This window comes from Biomphalaria glabrata, chromosome 10, assembly GCF_947242115.1.
Source record: "Biomphalaria glabrata chromosome 10, xgBioGlab47.1, whole genome shotgun sequence".
Lineage (NCBI taxonomy): Eukaryota > Metazoa > Mollusca > Gastropoda > Planorbidae > Biomphalaria > Biomphalaria glabrata.
The window spans coordinates 4351557-4374762 of record NC_074720.1 but is presented as its reverse complement, the minus strand read 5'-3'; the positions used below and the strand labels follow the sequence as shown (position 1 = coordinate 4374762).

General features: G+C 34.6%; 1 protein-coding gene across 2 annotated transcripts; it reads left to right on the top strand.

The window, feature by feature from the left end:
• The first annotated feature begins 7077 nt into the window (after positions 1 to 7077).
• LOC106053732 (SH3 domain-containing YSC84-like protein 1) lies at positions 7078 to 22987 on the top strand. 2 transcript variants are annotated; one of them, XM_056044558.1, is made up of 8 exons: positions 7078 to 7141; positions 8379 to 8647; positions 9269 to 9403; positions 11002 to 11066; positions 13740 to 13981; positions 16320 to 16521; positions 17016 to 17310; positions 18024 to 22987. In XM_056044558.1, exons 2-8 carry the CDS (start codon positions 8533 to 8535, stop codon positions 18134 to 18136), a joined length of 1167 nt encoding a protein of 388 aa, XP_055900533.1. In that variant the 5' UTR covers positions 7078 to 7141; positions 8379 to 8532; the 3' UTR covers positions 18137 to 22987. The 2 variants fall into 2 exon arrangements, with proteins under 2 accessions (XP_055900533.1, XP_055900534.1); XM_056044559.1 differs by having other exon boundaries at positions 7114 to 7244.
• The last annotated feature ends 219 nt before the right edge of the window (positions 22988 to 23206 follow it).

Here is a 23206-nt window from a genome sequence, read left to right as displayed (position 1 = left end):
TGTAGGTCTGGATTGTATCACAATAGATTACTTCCTCCAGGCGTTACGACTGAACAGTAGCCACCTTGGCCATTGTCCGAACGCAATGACCATCTGTGGTCATCTCTATTGCAAACCTATGCTGACTACATCGATGTGGTCATTTCTTAGCCAGACATCGTCAATAGTTTTTTAATAGGTAGCCTGAATATTGAATAAAGTGAAATATGCCAACGATCAGGGGCGGACTGGGTGTGGAAATCAGCCGGGGAATTTCTATACAATCCGGCCTTGTAGGCCTATATCATATGATGGCATTCTAGACCTAGGCTATCTGTTCTCTAAGTCATTATGTTAAGTTTGATAAAGTATCGATATGCAGGCATACAGTGAACTCTAAATCTTTATACAAATAACGGCCTTATGTCGCTTTTTAATCGCTAAATGTGTAGGTCCTAAGAGGATGAAGCCTACTAGTAGCACTGTCTACGGATGTAGGCTATCACAATATTAGGTAAATGTGTTACATTAAAATAATATTACACTGTAGAGTCTGTGAACGTTTTTTTTTTTAACACAACGCTCTGAGGGGCTTTTTATCGTTTTTATAAGGCTTTAACAATTTGGTGCCTGCTATAATGGCATCCATGCAGCCCTTTCTTGGCCCTACCAGCCCATTTGGGTACCGGCCCACCGGGCATTTGCCCGAACGCCCATATAGCCAGTCCGCCCCTGCCAACGATTATTAAAGATGTGTTTTAATATAAAAATTACTTTAAAAAAAACAACTTATATGTAGTGAAATAGCATCAATTATTTTTCTGTACTACTTTTTCAAAATCTTTTTTTTTTTAAAGTTGCTCGACTCTGGATTCGAAACCGAGATTTCGAGCTTCCATGATAGATGGCCGACGCGTTATCCACTGAACTATTCAAGTACTTTAAAATAAATAGAAATAGAAGGTTTCATAGTATAAAACGTCAAAAGTTTATTTTTTTTATCCAACGACCTTAATTTTCTACACCTTAGCCTAGTACATTTCTATATTAATAATTTATTACGACTAATTGATTTACTAAGTGGTTGATTTAAGATAGATTCACGTGTTGTCACCGGCAATGGATAACTGTGCAAAGTGTGGAGTTGATCTGAGAATGGGAAGTGGGAGAAAAAATGTGTACAAGATTCTAACAGACAGAGTGAGTTGTAAGAATAGTTCGTTGCTGCTTGTAACTTGAAATTAACTTCTGTATAAGTAGGCTACTGTCGCCATACAAAATCAAACGACGCCCTAAATACAAAACGAATGTTTGCAGTAGCCTACAATAAGTTCAGATACATAGGAATTTTTGTTTACACACTCCAGGCGTTATTCTTGGCCAGCAGCCACGCCATTGTCCAAGCGCACAGACTGTGATCATTGTTATTGTCGGCGCGTGCTGACCACTGCTTTGAAATTCAATGTGGTCACTCCTTACCAAGGAATTGTCACGACTTTTAATAGCAAGTCACAATAGGCCTAGTGAACAAAGAAACAATTTGTTTACGAAACTATGTAGAGCAATTATTTGCAACCACCCCCACCCAAAGAAAAAATCCTGGTTAAGCGAATGTATAGGCCCTACATTTACAAAACTTAATAATGCAACATTAGTTGGGGAAAACGTGAAGGAAGTTAGTTGTTGTGCTGGCCACATGGCACCCCCATAAACCGTGGACCTCAGAAATAGATTACCTTTAAATCATCTGCCCCATAGATCGCAAGGTCTGAAAGGAGAAACTTTTTACTTTTTAGACTTTATAGTATATATAATATTCTAATGATAGGTCTGGATCTAGACTTAGTCTAAAAGACGGAGCGGAAATTGTTACTGAACATAAACGTTTTAAACTCTTTAATGCGGGAATACCCGAAGACGTATAGTTTATTCAAGATTTTAAAAAAAAATTATAGTCCTCTAGCCAAATTTAAAATAATTTCCTTTTATACATTGAAAAATTATAACTGTCAAACTAGAGTCCTCCCAGTGTGGCCAACGAGCTAGTATCTCTTTTCCCAACTATAGGCCTATGCATGAACAGCCAAATTTCTTGAAAATTGGTAGAACCGTTTTCGAGAACGGTGTCCACCCTGAAGGTTTTGCCCACTCCGATTGTGCGACTTGAAAAGAGGTATTGTAAAAAGTCTACAATGATAAGTATTTCATATTTTATTTTCTTTCAAAAAAGGAGAAAACTATTTCTTGCTCCTTCATACTCTGCTGAAATCAAGACACTTTTTAAAAATGGAATCGAATGTTTTCAACATTTGCTATATTAATATTATTACTCCTTGCGTTGTTCTTTGACTGATAAAAAATACCAAAAAATTGCCCCGATCGCCCTGACGAATATAGGCTAATACAAAGTAAATAATAAACAAGGTTACAAAAGACAGTTTGTGTGGAAACACAAACTCAAAATCGGCCCCCGAAGTGGTCCACGCAGGCAGGCTTCATCCGAATGAAATTATATCAAAGACAAATGAGAGATAAGAATGGAGAAAGAATGTTAACAGACCTTGTGTAGTGCCCCATCGGTCCAGCAGATCAAAGGATAGGTGAAAGTGACTGTAAAGTTAGATGTAAACCTGTCCTAATTAGTTCCCCTTATAGACCTTGTGGTCTATAGCAGGGGTCGGCAACCTTACGAGTCAGAAGAGCCAAAAATTATAATTTACAAAATTTTTAAATTTTAAAGAGCCACAACGTTTTTTTTTTTCCTTGCCAACAGTACGTAGGTAGTACTCACATTACCATTTGTTTAATGAAAAAAAAAAGAATTTTTTCAAATGACAAAATATTTATTTATTCATATATAAGTAGTGTTTTCACAGCAAAAGTAGATAATATAAAAAAAATATATATATATATATATATGGCATTATTAGATAATTGTTTGGTTTATGTTGGTAGCCAATCAAGCAGTTAAACATTTATTTACAACCCTAACTTGTACTTCAATAACAAGCAATTAAACAAACAAATTCAATGGGAGCGATGGCTTTGGTTGTAGAAAGTTTGGACACATTTGGCTCATAACTTGTTGTTTTTAGTTTCAAACACGACTCTAAATTTCCATTTGTTTGTTGGCTTCTTACTTTTAATAATATCGTGCAAGAGAACGCTTGCTCGGACGAATATATAGATCCGAATATAGCACTCGAAATGCCAACTTCTTCACCTCAATGTTGCAGACTGGAAGATTATTCCTTGCGCCGAATCAACTCGCGGCATTTTTTTTAAAGACGTACACTTGTTGCGTTACGTACATGCATTTCTGGACTTTCAACTCTTCCAACTTGCTTTTCAACTCTTTAAATTTTCAACTCCACAAAGTTTTACTTTCAATCAATGGCATTTCTAGAAATCCAGTATCAATTTCAAATGGATCAATGTGGATTTCGTTACTATAAGTGTTGATTTACTAGTAATGCTAGAATGATTTTGTTAGTTTGTAATTCTTTATAACTGTCATAGAAAACTGTCAACAAATTCATCTTTGAATTATTTATTTTTTTTAACTGTGCTGAAGTAATTCGTGTCAACAGTCGCACTGATATTATCGCGATATTTCTTTAGACATTGAAAAAAAGTAACTTACCTCTCTTCTGCAATAATTTTTTTTTCCAAAAGAAGGCTAATCTTCTACCCAAACATCGGCTGGGTTTCCATTTCCTTGTGGTTTAACATTCAGCTCATTTAATTTTGCTGTTATGTAAAGTTAAAATTTTTGCAACCTTTTGTCGTTCTCTAATTCAGGGTGATAAATGTCTTTTTCATTTAGGAATGTATTTAATTCATTCAAGCACAAGCCAAAACGTTTCAACACCTTACCTTTGGAAAGCCATCACACTTTATTGTGAAGGAGATCGGAATACGCTTAAGAATTATTTAAACTGACGATGGTTAAGTGCTTTTGACAAGATGCTAATAACAATCTTACCGAGCTTATGAACTCAACTATTTTGGCCTGAATCGTTTGGTCTAAAAGCGCTTCTTGGTGTATTATTCAGTGAAACGTAAGAATTTCGCAATTTATTTTGCTTCGAAGAATCGTAGTTGCTCCTTGTTATTTAAACGATGTTAATGTCTTCAATGTATTTCTGCTCGGCATACGCTCTTTCATCCCCTCTAGTTTGTCTCCAGAGCAGTAGCAATCCAAGTTCTTCTTCAGATCAGCATTACTTGTAGATTGCTTCTAATTTTGAGAAGATAATTCGCTTCTAACTCATTTACCTGAAACAATAAACTATACGTCACAGCCGAAAGCGAATTAAAGCGTACATAGAAGCATCAGACGACGGCGTCATTCAAGAGCTTCCGACGGACTGATTACAGTGACAACGCGTGTAATGGGGAAGGGGTGTGGTGAAAAGCGAGTACAAGTGGCTGAAGATAGAATCAGTGCATAATCCTCGTTAAACGATTCAGAACTTTTTGAAAAAAAAAAATTCGATAAAATAAACAATATTTGCGTATGGAACGAAAGAGCCACAGCTTCACATCCAAAGAGCCGCATGTGGCTCGCGAGCCGCAGGTTGCCGACCCCGGGTCTATAGGGCAGATGATGTAAAGTTCATCTGTTTTTGTGGCCTACGGTTAACGAGGGTGTCATGTAGCCAGCACAACGACCAACCGCCTTTACTTTTACCCAACTAATGTCAGGTACCCATTAGAGCTGAGTGGACTCGGAGGCGCCCAAAGATTCCAAAGTTGAAAAGCCCAGTCTTCACCAGGATTCGAACCCGGGACCCCCAGTTCGGAAGCCAAGCGCTTTATCGCTCAGCCACCGCGCCTCCCCTGGCCAAACTGATGTCTTATAATTGCTGTAATTGTTTTGAAAAGGCTAGGCTCAATCTCTTTTTTCTTTTAAGGAAACCTCAGAATTTGCGCTATTCAGTTTTAGATTTATCATCTTATCTTATCTTATCTTATATAATACAGACGTTACTTCAAAAAAGAAGATGATTACGTCCTACGCGTCATGCATTTAGTCATGCATATTAACCAATGACATAAATTCTGCCAAGTCACTGGTTTTCCTGGCTAGCTCAGGCATGCTCTAATAGCACTAGGGAAGAAGGAGTATTTGTACAAATTTTTCCTAGCATATGGGACGAGGAATGTGCCTTTATCTTTGTGTCTTTCAGAGTATTTTATTAAATGTTGTTTTTGTATTTGAAGATTATGGTTCAGTGTTTTATGTATGATTGCTACTTTACTTTTGAGCCTTCTGTCCTGAAGGCTTTCTAAATTTAGTGATTTTACTATAGGTGTTACTCTAGTCAAATGTGAATATTCGTTTGTTATGAATCTCACTGCTCTATTTTGTGTCTGTTCCAGTTTCTTAATGTTTTCTTGAGTTGAGGGGTCCCAAACGGAGAATGCATATTCTATTATTGGCCTTACCAAGGTTAAATAACATTTTAGTTTTATGTTCTTATTTGATTTATAGAAATTTCTTTTAATAAATCCTAATGCTTTGTTTGATTTTTTTGTAGTTTCATCAATATGTGGATTCCATGATAGTTCTTCATTTATTATAACACCTAGGTATTTTGCGTTTTTAGTCTGTGTTACTGGTTTACCATGAATAAGATAAGTGGAATTAATTTGTTTTAGTTTTTTTGTTACTCTTAACAACTGACATTTTTCTGGGTGGAAAGACATGCTCCAATTTGATTCCCATTTCTGTAATTCATCTAATTCTCTTTGTAAAATATCTGTGTCCTGTGTTGTTTTTATTGTTCTATATATTATGCAATCGTCTGCAAATAATCTGACTTTTGTTCCTGAGGTAATGCAATTTGGTAAATCATTTATGTAAATTAAAAATAGTAGTGGACCCAAGACTGTTCCTTGAGGTACACCTGAGTTTACTGTTATCGGTGTTGATTCATCATAGGAATCCTTGGGCCTTAGGCCTCTTTTCTTTGCCTCTTTTTTGGGCTTTATGTGCCTCTTTTATGGGCCGTCTTGCCTCTTTTGTGGGCTTTTTTTTATATATATATGTTTTTTTTTTTGTAAGTTATCATAATTCACAAGTATTAAATCATAAACAATTGAAAAGTGATTAACCTAAAAATATAATAATAGTAATAGAAATATTGTCAAATACCAGAGACATACAACCTAACCATTGTACCCACTAAAGATTACTATTCGTTTTTTATTAGGTCTAACTTATAATGCATACTAATTAGCTTTTTGTCTTTAAAAAACTGCTTGCATAACTGATTTTAAAAATTAGATTTTTCACTTTCAGAAAAAAAAAGTAGCCGTTGCATCAGAACATTGAAAGGTCTAAAATATTGTGATGTCGGATTTTCAATATCTTTTCTAGTTTACGAGATCTAAACGGGACGGACGGACAGACGGATAGACATTTCACACAAAACTAATTAGCGTCTTTTCCCCTTTCGGTAGCCGCTAAAAAACAGAAACATTGGGTAATTCGCCTATTTATATAAATATGTTGCTGTGTTTGTCGAATTGCTGCCTGCCGTAAAGTATTCCGGCTCGCAGCTATTCTATGGAAATGAGCGAGTATTCATGATATTGTTTATTTCTACTAATTAATTTTGTGTTGGTTTTAATTTTAAGACTATTATTTTCCTCTTACAAGACAAGTTAATACATTACATTCCATGCCTGCACAGTGGACTAAACATTTCGTGGAAGAACTGCAGCATTTTGCGACCTCTGGACTACAAGATTAGGAATGCTAAAGGAAAAATTGGGAAGAGGACACACAATTACGACAATAACAAGACAACAAACACATTGAAACATTAAACTCTGAAACATTGTAGAAATGTCTTTAAATTGTCGTTTTATTATCAAGCTTATCAATTGAATCCTTTCTTCAGCTTAATCAAAGTTATCCTGAATTATTGTTATAATCTCCAACAAACAATGGTCGATCTATAATATAGATCTATATTTTATATTAAAAAGCAATAAATGAGGTCTTGAAGAGGCGTCTCAAATTACTCTACAATATTGTTCCATAGGTAAGTGATTTTTAATTTAAAAATAAGCGTGACACTTAAGAAACGAAAAAAAATATAATAATTTAGAAATGGGATAGTAAACACATCTCTAGATCTAGAGAATCTAAGTAAGGAAGTGTGAAGACTGTGGCACTGTAGATCTAGTCTATATTGACTATATTCTTTATACTCAACTTTATAGTCTAGATTCTAGATCTAAATATAGATCGAGTATATACCTTAGATCTAGATAGATCTTTATTAGTAGTTTAGAATTAGTAGAACATGTCATGACCATGACTGTAGAGTCTAGACTAGATCTAGAATCTATATTCCTATATTAGATCTAGATCTAGATCTATATTATTGTATATATAAATTTATATATACTATAATATACTACTTATAGATCTAGATTCTATGTAGATCTAAGAGTTTTGACTGCTAGATCTACATTCTACTAGAATTCTAGATTCTACTCTCTAGACACTCTAGATCTTGTACTTGTACAATGTCTTTCAGGCGTCACACGTTCCTTCAGAGTTGAAGATCATCATCATAGACTCTAACTCTAGTCTATATTCTTAAAATCTAACTTTAGATGTAGTAGATCTAGTCTAGACTCTAGTCAAAATAGAGCAGTGAGATTCATAACAAACAAATATTCACACTTAACTAGAGTAACACCCTTAGTAAAATCACTAAATTTAGAAAGCATTCAGGACAGAAGACTCAAAAGTAAAGTAGCAATTATACATAAAACACTGAACCATTATCTTCAAATACAAAAACAAAATCTAATAAAATACTCTGAAAGACACAAAGATAAAAGGCACATTCCTTGTCCCATATGCTAGGACAAATTTGTACAAATGCTCCTTCTTCCCTAGTGAGCCTAGTGCTATTAGAGCATGGAATGGGTTGCATGAGCTAGCCAGGAAAACCAGTGATTTGGCAGAATTTAAGTCATTGGTTAATATGCATGACTAAATGCATGACGCATAGGACGTAATCATCTTCTTTTTTGAAGAAACGTCTGTTTTATATAAGATAAGATGACTGGATCTAGATCTATACAGATTATCATGATTACATCTTCTTGATTTAGACAGGTCACGGTAGTCTCAGTAGACTAAAATACTATATAGTCATCTATATGTTGTCATTGTTGTTGTGTAACAACATCACTTTGACGATAGCTAATGCCCCTGTTCTAGATCTAATTTATATACTGTAAGTTTATATATGTAACATGATATGTGAGTAAATTTTACCCACAGGGGCAACCTGCAAGTTTGTTTGTAACGCAAACTCCCATTGTTATCTTGTTTTTCAATATAATTTTATTTTACTTTCTTATTACAGAGTTTGTCATTCCCTCCAACTTCGTAAGAGCTCCAATGCCAGATAATATACATATATCACTCTCAGAAGTCATGTAATCTTGGTATTATTGTATTGTCAGTGAGACTAGTTGAAGAAATCAGATCATTAAGGGGAATTATTTTATGATTTAAAAATGGTGAACACTCCCATACCAGCCAGCTTAAAATCAGAAGCCAAAAAAGCAGCAAAAATTTTGAGGGATTTCAGCATGCCAAGTGCTAAGACTGGACCAGATAAACTTATACCAGGTATGAACAAATGTTAACATGCCAGTTAAGTGCTAATAGACCTATACTAACTAAGAACTAATTATTGCATATCAAGTGGTAATAATGGACCAGACAGACTTAAACCAGGTAGAACTAATTATAACATTGTTTAAAATTTTTTATCTCTGGATTAATTAAGAAAATATTGACTATTGTAAGCAAATAAGTTTGCACTTACAAGCTTCTATCTCCCTCCTAGTAAAATAATGAAGTATCTCGTTCTTTCTAGTGAGATTAGTTAGAAGAAACTTTACTTGATTTGTAAAGTAAAATTCCCCTTACGATCTATGGAGCATATGATATAAAGGTCATCTGTTTCTGTGTCCCACGGTTAACACTGGTGTCATGCGTCCAGCTAATGACCAACCACCTTTACTTTAGTCTTTACTTTTCCCCAACTAATGTCAGGTACCCATTAGAGCTGTGTGGACTCAGAAGCACCCTAAAGATCTCGTAAGTAAAAATCCAAGTCCTCACCACAATTCAAATCCAGGACCCCCGGTTCAGTAGCCAATTGCTTTTCCACTCAGCCAACACGTCTCCTTTCACTCTAATTTCTATAGATTTATTTGTCATTTCTACACATTTTCCTCTTTTCAGCTGGTATTATAGCCAAAGCTAAAGGTTTAGCAATCATCACAGTATTCAAAGCAGGATTTCTAGTAACTGCAAGAGGAGGTAGTGGTATTGTCATAGCGAAACTTAGTGAGGATGGAGAGGGAGATTATACAAAGGGTAAGACATAATTGTGTGTTATTTTATGTTCACTATTGCCTCTTGAGAGAAAGATGCTGCGTTAGGTATTATATTGACACATTTTAATTTATTAATATTAGTACAATTCTCTCCTAATCTGGCTGTCTGTAGAACACTGCTCAAGACAACACATCTAACTCAAGAACTTGACAATAGTTCCTAAATTAGTGTGGTTGTTTAAAAACTAAATATATCCACAGCTAATACTACACAGTTGGCTACACAAAATCAGACTACAAAAAATGCTTTACGTTACACAACCGTAACTGCCATACTAAACTCTATTGTCTCTCTATTTCATCCTGGAGTCGTGCTGCTTCACCCTAGGATTCGCATTGCGTCGGGCTAACTCATTGTCCTGAACTAAACTCTGCCTCTGTTTCTCCAGAAGGCTTTAGATCACATGACCAGTCACTAGTGATTTTTGCGTGTAATATGTGTCAGTTGGTCGCAGACTATTGCTCCACCAATATAATTTCAACAATATATATATACAACAATCACTAATCCTAGCCACACTTGGCTAATCAAATAATAGCTGATGTGCTCAGACTTTGTGTGTTCTTGGGTAATTTCACTTAACTGTAGAATCTCTGTATCAATCCCTTTTTTGTTTTTTCACAATGCCATCAATTGCCAAATCTATCTTTTTATCTTATAGACATAGATTAGACACATTATTTCAAAATTACACCCTACACATTTTATGTGTCAATCTAGTCATACAGGTTAGTCAGTGATTTAAACTTTGCTAGGTCATTGTTCTTTTCTTGCTGATTCAGGCAACTAATTGCTATCTATATATTGGCACTAGGGAAGAAGGAGCACTTGAATGAATTAGTCTAAGTCTATATTATCAATTTCTAATATCCCTTAGTCTGTTGGACCATCGGGGCACCACACAAGATTTATTAACCGTCTTTCTCCATTCCTCTCACTCTTTTGCCTGGGATATAACCTCTTTCAATGGCAGGCCCATCCATTCTTTTATGCTGTCTTCCCATCACTTCCTCTCTGCCTCTTCTTCTTTTTCTTGGTACTGTTCCCTGGAGGAAGGTCTTTACAAGCCCCGAAGACCTTGTATATATGGCCATAGAGTTTTAGTTTCCTTTTTTTTTTACTATAGTTAGCAGGTCATCTTGGGGTCCAATCGCTCTAATAACCCTGTCTCTAATCTCCTCGTTTGTGATGCGGTCTTTCAATGTGAGTCCTAGGATCCTTCTGTAGCATCTCAATTCCATTGCAAAGATCCTTCTCTCTAGCTCTGCAGTCAGTGTCCAATACTCAGAAGCATGTAAGAATGTGACCATGACCAGGGAACGCATCAGTCTGACTTTGATGTTGAGGGCTATGCCTTTGTCTTTGTCGATACGGAAGTCTATGTATACTTATTGTAATAAACTTTTGCTAGTGAATTGTATACTATGTTAGGCTATGTCAAAGCTATTAGAAATACCATTACAATCTTCTTGAAATAGGAGTGACTCTGCAAGTCTATGGGGCTGGTAGACTAAGTTATTTTTTATCTCTGTGATAACTTACTGCATTAACTTGTGTTTAATGTTTATTTTTATTAGGTTGGTCTGCACCTTCTGCAATAGCAATGGCTGGGCTTGGTGGAGGCTTTGAAATAGGGTTAGAGGTTTGTGTTAGATTTTTTTAAAATTACATTTGTTGATATATTTTTTTTAATAAACAAGAATAAATGCAAATATTTCAGTTTAAAAAATTTTTATTTTTCAATACCATTTTTCATTGTTTAAAAAAACACATCTGCATTTTAAGCTGTAGATTTTATTGATAGGAACTGTTTAGATTTTTAAGCAGAAAGAGTATTTGTTAAATACGATATAGCTAATAAATTTCATTTAATACTTTAGCATTTTTTAAAATTTGCCATATCCATGGATGCAAGATTGCCAGCAAGCCGGCAAAATTACATCTAATACAAATAATTGTCAGTAAATGTTAGTCCAACTGATAGCCTGATCTGTCTTTTTTTTTTTTTTTTTAAATAGCTAAAACAGAAATGAAATATATTGTCTACCCATCTTTGTCAAATAATAAGTCAAATTTGAACAAAGACAGGAAGTTACATTTTTTAAAATTTATAGTGCATGCACTAATTCCTAATAAGTTCCCTTTCAGACCTAGTAATCTATAGGGTGAATGATGTAAAGGTCATCTATTTCGGTGGCTCAGGGCTAGCGAGGGTGTCATGTGGCCAGCACAACAACTAACCCTCTTTACTTTTCCCAGACTGATGTCAGGTAATTAGACCTGAGGATTGAGAGGCCCCCGAAATATTTCAAAATAAAAAATCCCAGAATTTGAACCTGGGACCCTCCAGTTCAGAAGCCAAGCATTCAGCCACAGTGACTCCTGTTATTTCCCGTACTTTAATTTTTAATTTTTTTTTTCAGAATAAAAAAAACAACAAAAAACCTAATAAAAACAAATCCATAATCAAAGACATTCGATATTGAATTATCTTTGAATAAATCAAAACCAAAACTAGATATAGATATATCTTTTTCTAGATTTGACTTCTATAGAACTAATTTAGATTTTAGTAAAAGCAGAGTATTTTTAGTTTGTATTGAAAGAAAATGCTTCAATAAATATATCGTTATTTATTAATGCAAAATAGCAGTAAATGTATTCTTGATCATGTGAAGGGATAAGAGGCAATCATGCTTGCAGACTTTTGGGGGCTGCTGTCTCCCCTTCTGCAGGTGAAGTGTGTCTCCATTGCTTTAATCCATGCCAATCTACACATAAAGAGAGAGAAGCCAAAGAAGTGCCAAGGGAAAGGGAAGCAATTGAGAAAAAAATTAGTTTGCATTACTGAATATAACCTGTAGGTAAAGGCTAATGGCTAATATGAAAATATATGTTGATGAAAACTAAGAAACTATCTACCTATATTTATATTATGTCTCCTTACATCCACATCAGTCTTCTCATGTGGCAGATACTATAGCCAAGGAAAATAAAGCTAATCGATATTATTTGGTGTAATCACTTGTTTAATTTTTTTTTCACTTTCTTCATTTTGACCAATGTAATGACAACTAAAGTATGGGCTATTTTTATTTCTAGTAATATAGTATAAAAGAAACTTGAAATTTCAATATTGAAGTTTTACATTTTGTACATATATTTGAATTAAGATATTAAAGACTGAGGGAGTTTGGGAGAAAAATGACTTATGCTTAATGGATTACATTGAAGGTTACTGAATAATAATGAAATGACATGTGATTAATGAATTACACTGAAGGTTACTGAACTAATAATGAAATGAGATATGATTAATGGATTACAATGAAGGTTACTAGACACATAATGAAATGACAAGATTAATGGATTACATTGAAGGTTACCTGTGGCATTTTACGTCTCGCGAGACGATCTTTTCCCTTTGCAACTTCTTGTGTGACTAAAGAGGCCAATCCTTGATACACAGCTGCGATCACAGGTTGGGCATATAAAATCACCAGGCGCCATTGCATTTTCACCCTTCTTTCTGCTTCTGTTGTGTATGACATCTGCAATCTGTGACCCTTCCTTTATGCTCTCTCTCCATGTGGATCTGTCCAGTGCCACCTCTTCCCAGTTGCCAGTGTCGATTTTGAAGAGCTTCATGTCGCGTTTGCATACATCCGTATAACTAAAAGTGGGCGACCTGCGGCTCTCCTGCCTTCAATTAGATCGCCATACAGGATGTCCTGTGGAAGTCGACCTACTGGCATTCTACGAACGTGGCCAAGCCAGCCAAGGCGTCTGCTGCTGATAACAGAGCGGATGTCCTAGCATCCTGCTCTATGTAGCACTTCCTCATTTGTTATCTTATCTTGCCACCTTATTTTAAAGATCCGCCTTAGGCATCGGAGGTGGAAGACATTCAGCTTTTTTTCCTGCCATGAGTAGGTTGACCATGTTTCACTTCCGTACAGCAAGGTGCTCAACACACAGGTCCGGTAGACTAGGGCTTTAGTCCTGCTAGTCAGCAATATGTTGTCCCAGACTCTTTTCTGCAACCGTGACATGGTGGCCATTGCCTTGGCTATCCTGTTGTTTATGTCTTTATCCAGTAGAGTGTTGTTGGATATGATGGAGCCAAGGTAACAAAAGTGATCAACAATTTCTAGTGGTTGGCCATTAATGCTTACATTGAAGGTTACTGAACTTATAATCAAATGACATATGATTAATGGATTACAATAAAGGCTACTAAACTAATAATGAAATTACATATGATGGATTACAATGAAGGTTACTAAACTAATAATGCTTTACACTTTTATTGTAGGTCACAGATTTTGTCATCATCTTAAACACAAAGTCTGCTGTGGATGCTTTTTCAAAGGGAGGTAATCTGACTCTAGGTGGCAACTTCACCATAGCTGCAGGCCCTTTGGGCAGGAATATTGAAGGGGATGTAGCTGTCAGGAGTCCTGCTGCCATCTACACGTACTCAAAGACTAAAGGACTCTTTGCCGGCATCTCTGTGGAAGGGAGTGCTCTCATTGAGCGCAAAGATGCCAACAAAAAGTGAGTCACTTTGACCTTTTCATCATTGATTGGTTGGTTGGCTCAGCACCAGTGTTTCATCATCTTGGGTTTAATCACTAGTTCTGTGTTGTTATTTATTTCCTTAACCCACTAGCTCTGATTTACAGTTTGAAAAATCCTCGACATACCTCAAGTAAAGAGGGGTAACTGAATAAAAAGTTATTTTAAAAGAAAACAATAAAGAAAAATAAAATAGATAAGACCTAATACTATATTAAACTTACAAGTAAATAAACAACTTTAAAAAATAGAATGATATGACTAGTTTGAACAAATATACTTTTAATACCTTTAGAATATAAAGAAAAGCTTAAAAAAATACTCAATTTCCCAGGTGGGGGCTTTGATTAAAAAAATTCTTATAAAATTAAATAAATAAATAGGTATACACATCCTGTTTTCACGAAAAGAAAAAAAGAGTGGTCATGCTCTCGTTCAAAATGAGACATGATGAACTCTTCTTTTAGGAAAGTTTAAAAAACTGCTTCTAGTCTCTCATTGCATCCTACCACAGAGAGGCTCAGCCATTGACAACGCATCCTACCGCAGTAGGAGTTAACGAATTAAAGTAAAAAAATGAACCTGTTTTGAGGGTGTGTCCTAAGATGTACTTTAATTTAACAAATCCTAAAATGTTGTTAATGATCCATTCATTACATAATAATAGCAGACTGTGCAATGAGTCAAATTCTGATATGGAAAGGAATAGCTTTTGTTATTTTTTTGTTTGTTTTCTGGTTTTTGAAATTTGTATATGTTATTCAAATTTCTATTTATTTTTTTTTTTCGTCATAATTTTTTTTTGCTTTACTTCTATTTAAATGAAACAATAAATTGCCATGGAATATTATTTTTTTTACCTTTACCTATCCCTTAGTCTGTTGGACCATTGGGGCACCATGCAAGATTTGTCTACCGTCATTCTCCATTCCTCTCTGTGTTTTGCCTTATTCAGATTTAGAATGCCAGTCCATTCTTTTATGTTGTCTTCCCATCGCTTTCTCTGTCTGCCTCTTCTTCTTTTTCCTGGTACTGTTCCCTGAAGGAAGGTCTTTGCGAGCCCCGTAGATCTTGTAATGTGGCCAAAGGTTTTAAGTTTTCGTCTTTTTACAATAGTTAGCAGGTCGTCATGGGCTCCGATCGCTACAGTAACCCTGTCTCTGATTTCTTGATTTGTGATGTGGTCTTTGAATATGATGCCTAGGATCCTTCTGTAGCATCTCAATTCCATTGCTAGGATCCTCCTCTGTAACTCTACAGTCAGCGTCCAAGACTCACAAGCATATAAAAATGTGGCCATGACCAGGGAACGTGTCAGTCTGAATTAGGTGCTGAGGGCTTAGCCTTTGTCTTTCATTATTATTTTAAGTTTTGAAATTGCTGCTGCGGACTGTGCTATTCAGGCCAGTAGTTCAGGTTTTGTTCTCTCATCTGAGTCTATTATAGTCCTGAGAGATCAGATTTTGTTTAAGCATACTAAACTTTTGTGACTTAACAACCCAGCTGTGCAGGCTTTTAGCATGTTTAGAGTATTTCATTGTAACTGTAGCACCACTGTAGCACTTAAATAGGTAGACCCGTGCTGCATATTTTCTCATCCAAAGGGGTAACATTTGGATCAGTGTTTCTCAAACTGTTTTCCGTCACACCCCAGCGTTCCGCGAGGAATAATTAACTAGTAGACCACTACATGAATTAATCTCTCTAAAAAATAAGCAATGTATTCCCCTTAATACTCAGAGTGTGCAAATTGTTCCGTTAACTCTTTCTCTCCTAATCGACAATACCATAGTTGATTTTGACCTCATTAAATTAATGATTAATTTTTTTAACCTGACTTTGAATTATATAAAAAGAGCATGCATTCCCATTTAATTATATACCAAATACAACATTTTCTGATAACAAACAACAAGGCGATTGAAACCCAATTATAACAGGGTAGTGAAATAGTAATGAGCCATATGAAGAATTCCTTCAAAACGTGGAAAAATAATTACGGAGAGAAAGAGTTAAGGAAAAATGTGTGAAACACTGGTTTAGATTTAAAATTAGATCAAATAAATGGGTGGGGGTGAGAAAGACAAATTTTGGTCAAGAGATGAATAGTGTCGTTGGATAAAAAATACTGATTTGGAAATGGAAACAAAAAAATGGGGCCGGGGGGGGGGGGGGGGGGCAGAAATGAGAGATATTAACGTGTTTGATATAATACATATTAAAAGAAATAATTGTGTGTAATAATGTGAATATTATTTTGTTTCCCAAACCCTTGTCACAACAGTAGCTTAAATTTATCTTAACTCCATCATGCCAGATTCTACGGAAGAGAGATTCGTGCCCACCAAATACTTAATGGAGAAGTTGATGCCCCTGAAGAATGTCAAGCTTTGTATGATGTCTTACAAGAACATAAAGAATTTGCGGCACAGGCACTCTTGAAAATGGGGAGAACGCAAAGTATAAAGTTTGCCAACAGGTTTGAAGAAGCAGCATCTTCCCAGAGTCACAAATCATCAGTGTGTATTTTACTCTATAGCTATGACACCTATTATTGTAGCTTATTTTATTATAAGTTTGGGGTATTGAGGGCACTGGAAAGTGATTGCATCTTTGGATGGATGACCTCACAAGTCCTCTTACATCTTCTAAATCTCTCACATGTGGTACCTAGCACTAAACCCTGGAAAACAAATTTAGCTAGATTCAGGAAAGGGGGGGGGGGGGGGGTTAAAACTGACTTTCTGGACTAACATTGCTGACCAGGGCGGAGGATTCCAAGATGGACTGCAACCATCACATGTTCAGGTCAAAGGCAAACCACCTAACTAGGGGTACTCGAGTGTGGTCAGGCATGCAATGATGACCATATTGGTTGACAGATCAGGTGTGCTGCCCCAACAGTTTAACAGACTGCAGTATAGGTGAAGGTGATAATTATAGATATTAAATTGATGGTTGCTCTTAAAAATTGTCTCATTATAACTAATTTTTTTCATTTTTATAACTGCAGTTCTCTGATGACTGGAGTCATGACTCAAAGCAGTCTACTTCAGCATCTGTCAGAAGAGCATCCAGTACCACCTCTGCCAAATCTAAATCATCAGCACCTTCCCACAGCAGCAATGACCCATGGGCCTCTGCATCTGCGCCACCCCCACAGTCCAAACCTTATGACCCCTGGGCAGATATAGACAGTGTCCAGCTCCCTCAGACTAAGAAGCAGTCTGTTCCTATAGAGACTTTTAAAGTCAAAGCAGAGTTTCCTTTCAAAGGGGAGTTATCCTGTGATTTGTCTTTCAATAAAGGTAAACGTTGGTACTATTTATATCAATACATCTCTTTCTATTTAGAAATAAATTTCATTTTACAAAAATTGATCAGTTTAAACTATAATCTATTTTGCATTCTTATTAGCTCTTAGTAATATTTAAACAGAAATGTATGTTTAGTTTTGTAACTAGATCAATGAAAATCTTGTTCAGTATTTACTCTCATGCATTACTGTCATCATCTATCACAATGTTCCCCAAACTGTGTTCTGTGGAACCATAGTGTTCCACAAGGCCTGAATAGGTGTTTCACGAGCTACTGCAATAATTAACTATTTGGCCATCACATGTATTAATCTCTCAAAAAAAAAATAAACAAAGTGTTCCGCTAAATAAAGTTTGGGTAACACTGGTCTTTCATGTTATATTTTTATCCACCATTATCAAATCATTTTTATTTAAATACCTGCTTAACTTACAGTCAGCTGAAAGCTCAGAAATACTATTTACAATTTCAAAATTCATTTTTTGTTACTTTTTTAATTGTATATACAGATTTAAAAGGATTTTTCCTGCAGAAGCATTTCTTAAACCTATAGATAGCAACCTTGAACTTGGTACCAATAAAGATTAACCCTTAATCTATAGTATAGTAAAATGTCAGGGCTTGAAATATAAAACACTAAAACTCAAAAGCTCTAAAAGAAATACATTATGATCTTATACTTTTTGTTTTTACTGATTTCAAGGGGACATCATAGAAGTGACTACATACACAAAGAGACAAGATGATTGGTGGGAAGGAATCGACAGTTCAGGACGTAAAGGAATATTTCCAGCTAATTTTGTGCGTAAGATTTAATTAGGAGCTGCTTTTTATCACAAACGATGGCATGTTACTAGATTTGATTGAGTTTCTTGCTAAATTTCATGACAATAAAAATCATGCTGTGATACTCTTGCAAAGATCTCATTTTTCAGGTGTCAGAAAAAATCTCAGTAAAATTAGACAGAACATTGGCATGAGTCTTCAATACTTTTAATTCATTGTCTTGTCTGGTAAACAATGGGTTGGGGCTCGGGAGGGTTAGGTTTCTTGTTATTCACTTTCTCCTTTTCTATCTACTCAACTGTCCTTTGTGCTTCATTCTGAATACCTTAGAATAGTTTTCTGATAAACTCTTTAAGGGACTGAATATCTATCCAAGAATATTCATTACTGTGTTATTTCTGCTATGTTTATTACTTTTTCTTTTTTATTCAAAGTATTCTAATTTGCATCACTTGCACACAAACAGAAAAGAAAAAATTGAAGTTGGCAAATTTTAATTTCTTAAATTTGAAACTTTTTTTTTTATAGTTGTTTGGGCACGACATGGCCTAAATTGTGCTGATGTGCCAAAAACTAAAAACAAAAAACTTTATAGTTGTTCCATGTTATAACTCTGGAAAATAATATTCGCCTGTGTGTTTATTTAAAATATATATTCCCACTGGACTCATTGTAATTGGACTGATATCATAATTGGGTATATTGTTGCTGTTGTTGTAAATCCTATCTGGCATGAACAATACATTAAGTGTAAAGGAACTTCTTCATTCCTACTTCTGCATTTCTGCGCTACACCCCACCCTGCGTTAATTGATTACATCAATATATATTGTGTCTTTGTGCTTTCAAAAGAAGCTATGAAGTAACATTGTAGAGATTAGATGATGAAGGAAATATTTTTGTTTCATTTTATAGAAGCATTCCTGTACATTTTGCATTTGACCACATTAATATTCTGATTGTATTTTTAATAAGACATTGTATTGGAATTAACATTTTGTTAATTTTTTTCTGTCATATGACCGAGGACATTAATTAGCTGTACTAATGCTTCAATGCACATGTATTGCCAAACCATTCACATATTTAATATAATTTTTCTTTAGTGTATCTTTCATGCTGTAGTATGCCTAGTTGCACTATGGTCCAATCTTTTTTGTGGACCACCAGGGGAGGTGGGTATCTGGTTGAAGGTTTCATGCTGCCTTTAAGCGCTCAGCAAACACAACTCAGCTCGAGTCAGGATTCAAACTCAAGCCACCTATATAGGTCGCCAAGTGGCTTATGCCATTCTACATGTGGGATAAAGTTTTGTCCTTGTTAGGGCAAAAAATAAAAAGTACATTTACCACTTTAGTGCAACTCTTTTTAGATGTAGGAGTGGCCTCTATAGTGGCATTCATGTTCTTTTTTTTTTTTAATTTATGAAGAAGCTGGAAACTAGAAAATAATTGTAAGATCTTTTATGTGCATGTTCTCTAACCTATGCACAGCTGTGTGCTGACAAGTAAATTGATAAACAAAGCCATACTTGCCATAACCCAGATGTTTTAGCCTTCATGTTGGCATCATTAATTTTAATGAATCATAAACTTTTAAGGTATGATATGCCAGTCCTTTCAAAGATTGCTATGCTTCATTTGGTTTCAAACCCCTTGACCTAACTTCTTGTGTAGAATTGAATGGATTTGAACTCAAGCACCTTTGATAGGAAGCCAAGTGGTGTTTGCTTTCAGCCACATATGCCACTTTTGTTGTTTTAACAGACTTTTATATCGTATTAGGAATGCTAACGTTGGACATAGGAAGTGATATGCTTATCTTGACCTGTTAGTTCCTTAGTTGGCACCAGTTGTTTTCAACAACAAAATGGTTTGAAGAATAATTTTTTAATAGGTCACAAACATTTCTACAGGGTGTTTATAAGGTCATTGAGAATACATATTAAGGAGCATTACTTAGTTGTAACAACAAGTCCTTCAGTTAATTACAAAATTTATATTTTAAATTAGGTAAGGTTTTGTACATATTTGTAAGAGAAAAATTATTATTTAAAAATGTGTTTAATTAATGGCAATATTGGTTCTTGTAAAAGTGGATGTCCTATTAATGTTTAACAATTCTAAACAAAATAGATCTGGAATATGTATTTTATGATTCTTGACACTATAATTCAGTTTTTTCAAAGAATTCTGAACTTTTATATCATGTTGCAAGCAAACATTTTGTGTATGGTTACCATTTTGTGGGCCGTCATCACAGATATCTTTTATTTTTTCATTGACATTATTTCAAACATTGTGATATCACGTTTCATTTCAGGAAAAATATATTTGTGTCTATAAAGTGCTTTAGAATCTGTTTGATGTCTTTCACAACAGAGATACATTTGTCTATTTTTGTTTTTATATCTTTTTATTATTTTGCAAGCAAGCAACCTATTGTGTTAAATAAGCATAATTTTTTTGTTGGGCCTGGATCTATATATTGAACTATATCCTAAACATTTTTAATGGTCACTCTCATATTTACACCATTGCCTATATATATTGAATTTTTAAAATTACTAATTAAAACATTGTCATACTATTTTCTGTAGTACTATATAATATTACGGTTCAGTTATTTGGAAAATGGTAGCTATAGCAAGAATAAAACATCAAAAGTTAAGGGTTCCACACTCAGACCTTGTGATCAATGAGGGAGGATGGACTGGATATTTCTAGAGCTCAATTATAAATTGTCTGGGATAAAATAGTGTTTACTTTTAAAGGTACCCATTTTAGAACTTGTGATTAACTTGTATTAACTTCCTCCCCCGCAAAGAACAATCTACAATCTTCCAACTAAGAACAGGACACACACCACTATTAAATTACCACCTGAACAAAATAAACTCCACACAACTACCCCTTTGCAGACATTGCGCCCACCCCTTTGAAACCGTAAACCATATCCTCTTTGAATGCCCCTCCCTAATCCACCTTAGGCAGACCCTACTTCCACTACAGCCCAACATAACCAACACCCTGTACAGCAGTGCTGAATAACTGAAGAAAACAGCACACTTTTTTTCCTCGGCACAGTCTGCAAAAGAGCTCACAGCTCAGCAGCAATAAAGCTGGCTAGAAGAAGAAGAAGAACTTGTGATCAATGAGGGAAGATGGTCTGGATATTTCTAGAGCTCAATTATAAATTGTCTGGGATAAAATAGTTTTCACTTTTAAAGGTACCCATTTTAGAACTTGTTATCTATTAGGGTAGATGATGTAAAGCTCATCTGTTTCCATGGCCAAAAGTTAACGAGGGTGTTAAGTGCCCAGCACAATTACCCACCCCGCCTTTACTTGTATCTCGGGAACCATTAGAGTTGGGTGGACTGTGGGACGTCCTAGAAATCTAAAAGTTCAAAATGTCAGTCTTCACCAGGATTCAAAATATATTTTTAGAAAAAGTTAAATTAGTTTAAACCTATTTATTCACTATTCTTTGGTTTCTGAAGTAATTTTTTTTTGTATCTTTATTTGTTTTTATTGGACTCTTTGTGTGTCAATTAATTATCAATTTGTCAGAACATTTTTATAGCAATAACTTCTGACACCATTAGCAAATTTAATTGTTTCTTTCATCATTACATTGTATACTTTTTTTTTAAAAGCGCAGACACTAAATGTCAAAATGTTAATAGTTTAATATTAAAATCTCTGATTTCTTTTTCCATGGCTTTTTAATTTTACTTTGAATATGATTTAAATACAGAAATAAAAAGTCAACTCACTTCCCATAGATCTAAGACAACATGCTTCACTACAGTTAAGAAAAACATGAAGACCTATCTGTTACAAATTTTTTAGATTAGTTTGTCATTTTAGCTTTCATAGTTGTGTTTGTAATGTTATCACAGCGCCTTGAGCCTACATTTTGTTTGTTAATAAATTAAATTAGTATCATTATTAACTCCACAAGTCTAAGAACATTTTCATTACTAATTATACTTCTTGAAGATGTAAAAAAGAATACAAATGTGAAATCACATTGTTAATGTAGAAGTGTATCAGTGTATCAATGAGCCTGTGGAAATTAACTGAGTATTGAAAGATAATTGGGTATCCTTCTTCAGAAGCCGATGATGAACCTACATTATTGCAGGAAAGTAACAAAATAATTTTAAAAGACTTGTTAGTCTTGCTCTAGTCAAGGTACATCAGCTTGATACAGAGCATCGGTAGTTTTTTATTTTTAAGTTCTACATAACTGAATATTGTAGGATCAAAATATTGCCACCTAAGCATTGTTTTATAATGCCTCACACCCTTGAGATCAAAAACAAAATATTTCCACCATTCCTCGATATATATATAATATATATGCTTTAAGACTTTGAAAAAATGAATTTTAAAAATGCAATGTCTCTTTTATATCTTCTCTTTTATTTTAATATTTTATCTCTTTTATATTTATATCTTCTCTTTTATAGTTATATCTTATCTTTTTTATATTTATATCTTCTCTTTTATATTTATATCTTATCTCTTTTATAGTTATATCTTCTCTTTTATAGTTATATTTTATCTCTTTTATATTTATATCTTCTCTTTTATAGTTTATCTTCTCTTTTATGTATATTAGTATATGTATATATTTTATTATTTTATACGTGTTTTATTGTTGGGCAAATTGTTTTGTTGTTGATGGTAGATATAAAAATATTTTTTCTATTGCTTATACATTGTTAACATAATAACACTATTTATTAAGCCTTTTGAGCTAATATACACCTGAACTTTCTTGACGGACATAATATGACCTACTTATTTTGACTATTGTCTGATGCTTATGGTGTCTCCATAATATGAATAAAATTGCTGAAACAATCTCCAATATTTTATACTGTTCGTTTGTTGACATGTTAAGTTGCATTTCCTAGGGCAGGCTGCCATTCAGGGCTTGGGATTCCTAACTATGCTGGATGATTCATTAAATTTTACTACTAATACTGATTTTATCACAGAAAAAGGGCATCAAAAGATTACAATTACTCTAAGACAAATGCCCTCCTTAACTCTTTCTCTCCTTAATGATTTAACATGATTCAACGGA